General features: G+C 45.1%; 1 protein-coding gene across 3 annotated transcripts in view; it reads left to right on the forward strand.

Moving 5' to 3' along the window:
* The window catches only part of LOC147120591 (protein mono-ADP-ribosyltransferase PARP14-like), a 169,310-nt gene extending 162,598 nt beyond the window's left edge, over positions 1-6,712 (forward strand). For all 3 annotated transcript variants that reach the window (XM_085986719.1, XM_085986720.1, XM_085986718.1), the window contains exon 26: positions 6,411-6,712. In XM_085986719.1, coding sequence (XP_085842845.1) covers positions 6,411-6,712 — 302 coding nt within the window. The remainder of the gene's footprint in view (positions 1-6,410) is intronic.
* Positions 6,713-12,246: the final 5,534 nt, after the last annotated feature.

Here is a 12,246-nt window from a genome sequence, read left to right on the forward strand (position 1 = left end):
ATGTTACCTGGGATGGAGCGCCTCAGCTATGAAGAGAGGCTGGACAGGCTGGAGTTGTTTTCCTTGGAGCAGAGAAGGCTGAGGGGGGACCTGATTGAGGTGTACAAAATAATGAGGGGCATAGATAGGGTAGATAAAGAGGAACTTTTCCCCTTAGTAGGGGGGTCAATAACAAGGGGGCATAGATTCAGGGTAAGGGGCAGGAGATTTAGAGGGGATTTGAGGAGGAACTTTTTCACCCAGAGGGTGGTTGGAATGTGGAACTCAATGCCTGAAAGGGTGGTGGAGGCAGGAACCCTCACAACATTCAAGAAGCATTTGGATGAGCACTTGAAATGCCATTGCATACAAGGCTATGGACCAAATGCTGGAAAATGGGATTAGACTGGACAGGGATGGATGGGCGGCGCAGACACGATGGGCCGAAGGGCCTCTTTCTGTGCTGTAAAACTCTATGACTCTATGACTCTATGACTCTACATCGTGAGTTGTTGCAACATGGTATGCTTTGCAACAGCGAGTGATTGAGACAAAGACCATTGCATCTTTTACGGTAAAATGGGATAACTCTTTGAAACAGAGGAAGATTCAGGACTATGAGGAAAGAATGGGGCACTGGGATTAGTTTTGGATTGCTCTAGCGGAGCGGTGCCACTGACATGATGGGCTGAATGGCTTCCTGTGCTGTAAATCTCTATGGTTCTACATAAGATTTTAAGTTGGGACTGTTAAAAGAAAGACTTGCATTTATATAGTGCTTTATCATTCCCTCGAGACTCCAAATCAATTATTACACTTGCTTTACAATGAATTATTACACGTGAAATCACTGTTGTCACCTCAGCAAATATGACAACCAATTTGTTCACAAGGTCTCACAAACTGCAAATTAAATGAACAACTAGTTAATCTGTTTTTAGTGGTGTTGATTTAGGGAGGCATGTTGGCCATGACACCAGGTGAACACACTGTGCTTCTTCAAATAGTGCCATGAGATCTTTTACATCCACCTAGAACACCAGATCAGGCAAACAAGGCCTGGATTTAATGTATCATCTGAAAGAGAGAACCTTCTCCAGTGCAGCAGTCCCTCAGTACGTCACTGAACTGTCAGCATAGATTATGCACACAAGACCTGGAAAGGTGCTATCTGATTGTGAAGTAAGAATATCACCAACTGTGCCTAGCTGTCACTTGGCTGAACTGTATATTTGAACCATAGAAGTTTATGAATATACGAAAAGGATGAGCATGAAAAGGCCAGCTGGTCCATCAAGCCTGCCTCACACTCCTGATGCCAGGAGCATCATGTCTAGACACTTGCACCACCTCCACCTCCAGCACCGCCCACCCCACCACCCAATGAGGGGGTAAAGATAGTCAGCACACACCGCACCAGCCGGCAACGCATTCCAGAGACTCACTACTCTCTGGGAAAACAAGAACCGCCTGACATCTAGCCTATTCCTACTCTTGCATAGTTTAAATGCACGTCCCTATGTCCTCCCCAGTCTGTCAAACTGAAATAATCTATCAACAGTCACACAATCCAGCCCTTGCATTATTTTATATACCTCTATCAGATCACCTAATCTAATTGAATTTTTTGATGAAATAACAGAGAGAATTGATGAAGGGAATGCAGTGGATGTTGTCTACATGGTTTTTCGGAAGGTGTTTGACAAAGTGCCACATGGAAGGCTGGTTAACAAAATTGAGGCTCATGGAATAGATGGGTCAGTGGCAGCTTGGATAAGGAATTAGCAGAAAACAGCGAGTTGTGGTAAATGGCTGTTTTTCAGACTGGAGGATGGTAGACAGCGGTGTTCCCCATGGGTCAGTGCTGGGGCCACTGCTTTTTTGATAAATATATACATGACCTGGATATTGGAATACAGAGTAGAATTTCTAAATTTGCCAATGACACCAAACTTGGAGGTGTGGCAAACAGTGATGATGATTCCAATCGACTGCAACAGGACATAGAAAGGCTAGCAGAATGGGCAGACAATTGGCAGATGTAATTTAATACAGAGAAGTGTGAGGTGATGCATTTTGGCTGAAGGAACAGGGAGAGGCAATATACACTTAATGGCACAGTTTTAAAGAGTGTGCAGGGACAGAGGGACCTGGGAGTTAATGTGCATAGGTCCCTGAAGGTGGCAGGACATATTGAGAAAGTGGTTAACAAAGCATATGGGATCTTGGGCTTCATAAATAGAGGTATTGAGTACAAAAGTAGAGAAGTTATGCTGAACCTTTATGGAGCGTTGGTTAGGCCGCAACTGGGGTATTGCATCCAGTTCTGGTCACCACACTTTAGGAAGGATGTGAAGGCCCTTGAGAGGGTGCAGAGGAAATTTACTAGAATGGGTCTGGGATGGGGGATCTTAGCTACAAGGACAGGTTGGAGAAGCTGGATTTGTTTTCATTAGAGCAAAAGAGGTTGAGGGGTGATTTGATAGAGGTGTACAAGATTATAACGGGTTTGGATAGGCTAGACGGGGAAAGGCTGTTCCCACTAGTACAAGGACTAGGGGACACAGATTTAAGGTTTTGGGTAAGGGATACAGGGGGGATGTAAGGAGAAACTTTTTTACGCAGCGATTGGTGAGGACCTGGAATTCACTGCCGACGGAAGTGGTGGAAGCGGAGACACTCAATGTTTTCATGGGGAGACTGGATAGGCATTTGAGGGAAATAAACTTGCAGGGCTACAGGGATAGAGCGGGGGAATGGGACCGACTGAATTGTTCTACAGAGAACCGACACGGACTCGATAGGCGGAATGGCCTCCTTCTGTGCCGTTATGACTCTATGTCTATGACCTCTAAGTATATGCTGCTCTAAAGTAAGTAGACCCAGCTCTTTAAGGCTGTCTGAATAACTAAGGTTCATTAAGCTACAAATCATTGTCATAGATCTCCTCTGAAACTTTTCAAACACCACTATATCACCCACCATGTGAGGGTACGAAAACTGGGTGCAGTATTCCAGATGCAGTCTAACCAAGGACCTGTATAAGGAGAGAATGGTGTCCTTTGACTTGTACTGAGTGGTTCTGATACTACATCCCAATACCCTGTTTGCTTTGGCTTACTGCACAGGAAAATGCCATTCAGTCACTCATACCTGTGCCAACTCTTTGCAAGAGCAATCTAGAACTAATCCCACTGCCCTCCTCTTTCCCCATGACCTTGTACCTTTTTCAGCTTCAAATGTTTATCTACTGTTCCCTTTAAAGATGCCTGAACTATTCCGTGGCAAAGGATTCCATGTTCTAACAACGCTGCATAAAACAATTTCTCCTAGCCTCTCTCCGCACTATCTTGGTGACAATTTTAAATTGGTGGCCCCTCGTCACAGACTCCCCAAACCAGAGGAAATAATCTTTCCCTATTCAGTGTATCACAACCCTTTATAATTTAAAAATCTTTCACTAGATCTCCTCCTAGTTTCCTCTGTTCTGGTACAAACAGTCCCAGTATCTCGTCTATCCTCATAACTTCATTCTCATGTCCCTGGTGCAATCCTGGTGAACCTATGCTGTACATTCTCGATGGCTTTATTGCCCTTTCTAGAACTGAGTGCCCAAAACTGCACACAGTACTCGAGCAGTGGCTGGAACAATGCCTTGTACAAATTTATAATTACTTCTTTATTCTGGTACTTTATCCTCCCACTTATGAAGCCCAAAGTGCAATTGGCCTTTTTATGGCTGTATCGACCTGCACTCACCTCCAGACATGCCAAAAACAAACAGGGCTAAAAGTGACTGGCTGCAGCTGTCACATGGCCTGCAGAGAAGCCAAATGCCACCAATGTATTTTCTGTTTCTTCCCTTTAAATCCTCTTTTCTCTGTCCTTCTCTTATCTCTGTCTTTCTCTTCTTTTACTGTCTCCTTTCTTTCTCTTTCTCCTCCGCTCTCTGAACTCGTCAAACTGGGATTTGCAAGTGTTTTCTTTTGTTTTGTTTCACTGGAAAGTGAATGTTTCCCAACATTTCTAGTAGAAGTGAAAAAAATGCTTAAAAATATAGGGCCTGTAGTTTTAAGATAGGACTTACACTATCTCTGGAATCCTGGCCTAACCCTAAGCCTTGCCTCCATGGGCAGTCCAGCTGACTGAGTGTGGGAGAGCTGTTAAGTCCGTGTTAACATTAAAAAAGATGTTTAGAAAAGAAAGGACAACTGTAGGTGGATTGCAGTCCTCTTTCATTAAGTAACCTACTTAAAGGTAGGGCAGTGGGAACTCCCATTTATGCTCATAAGCAGGGTGTCTGTCACACTTCTGGCAAAGTTACGGCAGCAGAATGTCTCAGGAAGTTCAGAGCCATTGTATTATCTGTGGTGTAAAGTGATAGAGCACGGGTCAAACACTGCCTTTTTAGAGCACGGGTCAAACACTGCCTTTTTAGAGCACGGGTCAAACACTGTCTTTTTAGAGCACGGGTCAAACACTGCCTTTTTAGAGCACGGGTCAAACACTGCCTTTTTAGAGCACGGGTCAATCACTGCCTTTTTAGAGCATGGGTCAAACACTGCCGTTTTAGAGCACGGGTCAAACCTGCCTTTTTAGAGCACGGGTCAAACACTGCCTTTTTAGAGCACGGGTCAAACACTGCCTTTTTAGAACACGGGTCAAACACTGCCTTTTTAGAGCACGGGTCAAAAGCTGCCTTTTTAGATCACGGGTCAAACACTGCCTTTTTGCAGCACAGGTCAAACACTGCCTTTTTAGAGCACGGGTCAAACGCTGCCTTTTTAGAGCACGGGTCAAACGCTGCCTTTTTAGAGCACGGGTCAAACACTGCCTTTTTAGAGCACAGGTCAAACACTGCCTTTTTAGAACACGGGTCAAACGCTGCCTTTTTAGAGCACGGGTCAAACGCTGCCCTTTTAGAGCACGTGTCAAACGCTGCCTTTTTAGAGCACGGGTCAAAAGCTGCCTTTTTAGAGCACGGGTCAAACACTGCCTCTTTAGAACACGGGTCAAACACTGCCTTTTTAGAGCACGGGTCAAACACTGCCGTTTTAGAGCACGGGTCAAACACTGCCTTTTTAGAGCACGGGTCAAACACTGCCTTTTTAGAGCACGGGTCAAACACTGCCTTTTTAGAGCACGGGTCAAACGCTGCCTTTTTAGAGCACGGGTCAAACCTGCCTTTTTAGAGCACGGGTCAAACACTGCCTTTTTAGAACACGGGTCAAACACTGCCTTTTTAGAGCACGGGTCAAACACTGCCTTTTTAGAACACGGGTCAAACGCTGCCTTTTTAGAGCACGGGTCAAACACTGCCTTTTTAGAGCACGGGTCAAACACTGCCTTTTTAGAACACGGGTCAAACACTGCCTTTTTAGAGCACGGGTCAAACACTGCCTTTTTAGAGCACGGGTCAAAAGCTGCCTTTTTAGATCACGGGTCAAACGCTGCCTTTTTAGAGCACGGGTCAAACGCTGCCTTTTTAAAACACGGGTCAAACGCTGCCTTTTTAGAGCACGGGTCAAACGCTGCCCTTTTAGAGCACGGGTCAAACACTGCCTTTTTAGAGCACGGGTCAAACGCTGCCTTTTTAGAGCACGGGTCAAACACTGCCTTTTTAGAGCACGGGTCAAACACTGCCTTTTTAGAGCACGGGTCAAACACTGCCTTTTTAGAGCACGGGTCAAACGCTGCCTTTTTAGAGCACGGGTCAAACGCTGCCTTTTTAGGGCACGGGTCAAACGCTGCCTTTTTAGAGCACGGGTCAAACGCTGCCTTTTTAGAGCACGGGTCAAACCTGCCTTTTTAGAGCACGGGTCAAACACTGCCTTTTTAGAGCACGGGTCAAGCTGCCTTTTTAGAGCACGGGTCAAACGCTGCCTTTTTAGAGCACGGGTCAAACACTGCCTTTTTAGTGTAACATCTTAACAGAACGGGAAATTGTACTTCATGTCCAAATGAATTATTTATTTATAATATGTTTACATTTCTGAGACTGCAGTGTATTCATCGTATGCTTTCCCTTTGTGACTTCAGCCTCTTTTATGTTGACCCCATTTTAATTCAGACGCAGGGTGATTGGCATCCATCATCCCTCTCCCCTTGTTTACACCGCTAAATCCAGTTTCATTATCCCTGGGGCAGACTCACATACTCCTGAAAAACTGGGTGCGAGAGCAGCTGAGGGGATAAGGGAGTCTCGCTTAACACTGGGAGCTGGCTCAAGAGAGCTGATGTCCTGGAATCAAAACTAAAACGGGATCAGCATAAAAATATCTTATTTCCAGATGTTTGGAATTTCGGTTTTCCTATTTATCGTAGTCCCTGTGAGTTTTCACGTGCTTTTAGTAGTGGTGCATTACAGCGGATTATCAGTTCGAGCAATGACTTCAGCTATTATCTAATAGTGTCCTTTTCATACTTTTTAGCCACTGCCTACGGAAAAGGAACTTACTTTGCCTTGAATGCCTCGTATTCATGTGATACGAAATACTCCAACCCTGACTCTGAGGGCTGCAAATACATCTATCAGGCACGAGTGATTACTGGGAAGAAATGCCTAGGAACACAAAATATGCTGGAACCAACACCAGTAGATCCACAGAAAGATTCAGCTGACCTTTGCGACTGTGCAGTGGACAACGTATCTAAACCTACCATTTTTGTTATATTTTGCGATGATGGGGCATATCCGGAATACTTGATCACCTTTAAAACAAGGACAGCGTGAGTCAGAGGGAACCTGTCTAGTTGGGGTCCAGCTGGGTGGGACTGCACTCGCCTGGTTCCATTCTTATCTACCTAATCGTAGCCAGAGAAACACCTGCAAAGGCTTCTCTCCCCGCTCCTGCACCATTACCTCTGCTGTCCCACAAGGCTCCATCCTTGGCCCTCTCCTATTTCTCATCTACATGTTGCCCCTCAGCGACATCATCCAAAAACACAGCATCAGTTTCCGCATGTACGCTGACGACACCCAGCTCTACCTCACCACCACCTCTCTCGACCCCTCCACTGTCTCTAAATTGTCAGACTGCTTGTCCAACATCCAGTACTGGATGAGCAGAAATTTCCTCCAACTAAATATTGGGAAGACCGAAGCCATTGTCTTTGCTCTCCACCACAAACTCCGTTGCCTAGCTACCAACTCCATCCCTCTCCCTGGGAACTGTCTGAGGCTGAACCACACTGTTCGCAACCTTGGTGTTATATTTAACCCGAGATGAGCTTCTGACCACATAACCGCGCCATCACTAAGACTGCCTATTTCCACCTCCATAACACTGCCCGACTCCACCCCTGCCTCAGCTCATCTGCTGCAGAAACCCTCATCCATGCCTTTGTTACCTCTAGATTTGACTATTCCGAAATACAGCCGGCCAGCCACCCATGGGGCAGAAGAGAATTTGCTGTGTTTATTAAATGTGAAAATGACTCCAACATTTTTAAGAAAGAAACTTTTCATTAGTAATATATTCTTTTAAGTAATTATGTATGTATGTCTGTATATATTCCTTTGCGTATATGTATGTATGTATATATTCCTTTACTTATGTGTATGAATGTATGTATTTAATTATGACTTTCAGAGAAAGTAACTTATTGGAAAATCATAATTAAATACATACATTCATACACATAAGTAAAGGAATATATACATACATACATATACGTAAAGGAATATATACGGACATACATACATAATTACTTAAAAGAATATATTACTGATGAAAAGTTTCTTTCTTAAAAATGTTGGAAATGTTACATTATTCATTTTAGAACAGTCATTTTCACATTTAATAAACACAGCAAATTCAATTCACACAGCCACAATTGCTCCTTCTACCTACAGTACTGAAAACCCGTTTAAAAAAAAAAATTAAACTTTAAAACTTACCTCAGCATTTCTTAAAATAACTTTCCTCCCTTTCCCAAACAAAAATATTGCCTTTCAGAAGCTCCACGATAAAATATATCTTTCTCTGCAGCCTCTGGAGCAACTGTACGCATGCTTTTTTCATGTGTAAGTTGTAAGGACTTAACCTCACTGAATCCATGAATGAAATCGATTAATTTCACTGCGCACGCGCTGCCTGTGCAGTCGCACGCGCTGTGCCTCTGAACCCCTTCGTTCAGAGGACAGGAAATGCCGGTTTTCCCCGCATGCGCTGTGCATGCTGAAAACCGGCATTTCCTCCGGCCAGACGCGTGAGTACCCCGACCGTACTCACGCGTTTGGAACGGAATTACTGGGCCAATATCTCCAAATTTGCAGACAACACAAAGCTGGGTGGGCGTGTGTGCTGTGAGGAGGATGCCGAGCAACTCCAGGATGATTGGGCAGAAGCATGGCAGATGCAATATAACGTGGATAAATGTGAGATTATCCAATTTGGTGTTGAAAACAGGAAGGCAGATTATTATCTGAATGGCAATAGATTGGGAGAAGGGGAAGTGCAACGAGACCTGGGTGTCATAGAGAGTCATAGAGTTTTACAGCACAGAAAGAGGCCCTTCGGCCCATCGTGTCTGCGCCGCCCATCCATCTCTGTCCAGTCTAATCCCATTTTCCAGCATTTGGTCCATAGCCTTGTATGCAATGGCATTTCAAGTGCTCATCCAAATGCTTCTTGAATGTTGTGAGGGTTCCTGCCTCCACCACCCTTTCAGGCATTGAGTTCCACATTCCAACCACCCTCTGGGTGAAAAAGTTCCTCCTCAAATCCCCTCTAAATCTCCTGCCCCTTACCCTGAATCTATGCCCCCTTGTTATTGACCCCCCCACTAAGGGGAAAAGTTCCTCTTTACCTACCCTATCTATGCCCCTCATTATTTTGTACACCTCAATCAGGTCCCCCCTCAGCCTTCTCTGCTCCAAGGAAAACAACTCCAGCCTGTCCAGCCTCTCTTCATAGCTGAGGCGCTCCATCCCAGGTAACATCCTGGTGAATCTTCTCTGCACCCTCTCCAAAGCAATCACATCCTTCCTATAGTGAGGCGACCAGAACTGCACACAGTACTCCAGCTGTGGCCTCACCAGCGTTTTGTACAGCTCCATCATAACCTCCCTGCTCTTATATTCTATGCCTCGGCTAATGAGGGCAAGTATCCCATATGCCTTTTTAACCACCTTATCTACCTGCTCCGCTGCCTTCAGGGATCTATGTACTTCCTAGGGTCCTACCACTCATTGTGTATTCCCTTGCCTTATTTGTCCGTCCAAAATGCATCACCTCGCACTTTTCAGGGTTAAATTCCATTTGCCACTTTTCCGCCCATCTGACCAACCCGTTTATATCGTCCTGTAGCCGGAGGCTTTCCTCCTCGCAAGTGTCCTTGTGCACTAGCCGCTGAAGGTAAGCATGCAGGTGCAGCAGGCGGTTAAGAAGGCAAATGGTATGTTGGCCTTCGTAGCGAGAGGGTTTGACTACAGGAACAAGGATGTCTTGCTGCAGTTGTACAGGGCCTTGGTGAGACCACATCTTGAGTATTGTGTGCAGTTTTGGTCACCTTATCTGAGGAAGGATGTTCTTGCCATGGAGGGAGTTCAGCGAAGATTCACCAGACTGATACCTGGGATGGCAGGAATGATGTATGAGGAGAGATTGGGTCGATTGGGCTTGTTCTCACTGGAGTTTAGAAGAATGAGAGGGGATCTCATTGAAACTTATAAAATTCTGACAGGACTGGACAGACTAGATGCAGGAAGGATGTTCCCGATGGTCGGGGAGTCCCGAACCAGGGGTCACAGTCTAAGGATAAGGGGTAGGCCATGTAGGACAGAAATGAGGAGGCATTTCTTCACCCAGAGAGTGGTGAACCTGTGGAATTCTCTACCACAGAAGGCAGTTGAGGCCAATTCATTAAATATATTCAAGAAGGAGTTGGATATATTTCTTAAGGCTAAAGGGATCAAGGGGTATGGGGAGAAAGCAGGGACCGGGTACTGAATTTGGATGATCAGCCATGATCGCATTGAATGGCGGAGCAGTCTCGAGGGGCCGAATGGCCTACTCCTGCTCCTATCTTCTATGTTTCTATGCACCTCTACCGGCACCCCCCCCCTCGCTTGGTTTAGCGCTCCAGAAGAGAAGTGGTAGCGCTTGATTTAGCGCTCCGCTTCCTTCCTGCAGCGCTAACACTGAATTTACCAAAAGCTGCGAATAATTAGCGCCTGGCGCTAATTTTCCAGCTTTCAAAAATTAGCGCCCCAAACAGAGCGATACTGAATTTCTCCCCAAAGAGTCTGCAAAGGGATATAGGCAGGCTCAGTGAGTGGGCAATAATCATAATCATAATCAACTTTATAGTCATTGTTAGTGCACAAGTGCTGTACAACGAAATGTAGGCTTGCGGCTCCCGAGAGTGCACATTTAGATTAAGACATTTAAACATTCAACATACATTTGGCTTGTAATACATTAACATAAACATAACCATAATAAAGTGCATTGGCAGATGTGCAGGCTTTAGAGTTTATTTGTGGAGTTCAGTAGGATGACAGCCCTGGGAAAGAAGCTGTTCCTAAATCTGGTCGTACGGGTGCGAATGCATCTGTAGCGTCTCCCAGATGGGAAATGTGAGGTTATTCACTTTAGTAGGGAGAATAGAAAAAAAGAATATTTTTTAAATGGTGAGAAATTATTAAATGTTGGTGTTCAGAGAGATTTAGGTGTCCTCGTACAGGAAACACAGAAAGCTAGCATGCAGGCACAGCAAGCAATGAGGAAGGCAAATGGCATTTTGGCCTTTATTGTAAGGGGGTTGGAGTAGAAGAGTAAGGAAGTCTTGCTACAATTGTACAGGGCCTTGGTGAGACCACACCTGAATTACTGTAGTTTTGGTCTCATCTGACAAAGGACATACATGCCTTAGAGGCGGTGCAACGAAGGTTCACGAGATTGATCCCTGGGATGAGAGGATTGTCCTCTAAGGAGAGATTGAGTAGATTGAGCCTATCTCTCTGGAGTTTAGAAGAATGAGAGACGATCTCATTGAAATAGTTAAGGTTCTGAGGGGGATTGACAGGGTTGATGCTGAGAGGTTGTTTCCCCTGGCTTGAGAGTCTAGAACTAGGGTCATAGTCTCAGGATAAGGGGTCGGCCGTTTAAGACTGAGTTGAGGAGGAATTTCTTCACTCAGTGGGTTGTGAATTTTTGGTATTCTCTACCCGAAAGGCTGTAGAGGCTGAATCGTTGAGTATGTTCAAGGTTGAGACAGATAGATTTTTGAACCCTAGGGGAATCAAGGGATATAAAGATCAAGCGGAAATGTGGAGTTGAAGTCAAATATCAGCCATTATCGTATTGAATGGCGGAGTCAGCTTAAAGGGCCCTATGGCCTACTCCTGCTCCTAATTATTATGTTCTTAAGTAACATCATACCTATGTGTCGGCTCTGAGGTCCAATGTTCTACTGGCCGGCCTCCCATCTTCCACCCGATAGAAACTTGAGCTTGTCCAAAACTCTGCTGCCTGTATCCTAACTCGCACCAAATCGCGTTCACCCATCACCCCTGTGCTCACTGACACTGGCTCCCGGTCCGGCAACACCTTGATTTTAAAATTCTCACCCTTGTTTTCAAATCCCTCCATGGCCTCGCCCCTCCCTATCTCTGTAATCTCCTCCAGCCTACAACACTCCGAGATATCTGCGGTCCTCCATTTCTGGCCTCTTGCGCATCCCCAATTTTAATCGTTCCACCATTGGCGGCCGTGCCTTCAACTGCCGAGGCCCTAAGCTCTGGAATTTCCTCCCTAAACCTCTCCATCCTCCTTTAAGACGCTCCTTAAAATCTACCTCACCTGTTTTAAAATTGCGTTATGTGGCCCAGTGTCAAATTTTGTTTTATAACGCTCCTGTGAAGCATCTTGGGCCCTTTTACTACATTAAATGCGCTATATAAATGCAAGTTGTTGTTGTTGAAGTCAGTCTCTGAAGATGTGGGGGACTGGCAGGTGTGAACAGCCATTTTATAACCAGACAGGGACCAACAGAACAAGCATTCCCCAATGGGTGAACTGGAGAATGAGCAGATCGAAATATGTCCCTAAACGCCTGTCCAGGATGGAAATAATAGATTATTTTTAAATAGATCAAGATCTCAAACCTTTGTAACCTAGCTGGGAGTTTCCAAATATTAGTATTTTTTCCTATTCTTTCACTTTCGATTTTCGGATAGGCAGCTCACATTTCCGAGAATCGTTCGGTCTAAAATCTAAGCTTCAAAGAGATCGGTTTCACACCATTGAGAGCACAGTTGGA

Source organism: Somniosus microcephalus, chromosome 4 (assembly GCF_052327205.1).
Source record: "Somniosus microcephalus isolate GS21.2 chromosome 4, FLI_Smic_1.0, whole genome shotgun sequence".
NCBI classification, from domain to species: Eukaryota; Metazoa; Chordata; class Chondrichthyes; order Squaliformes; family Somniosidae; genus Somniosus; species Somniosus microcephalus.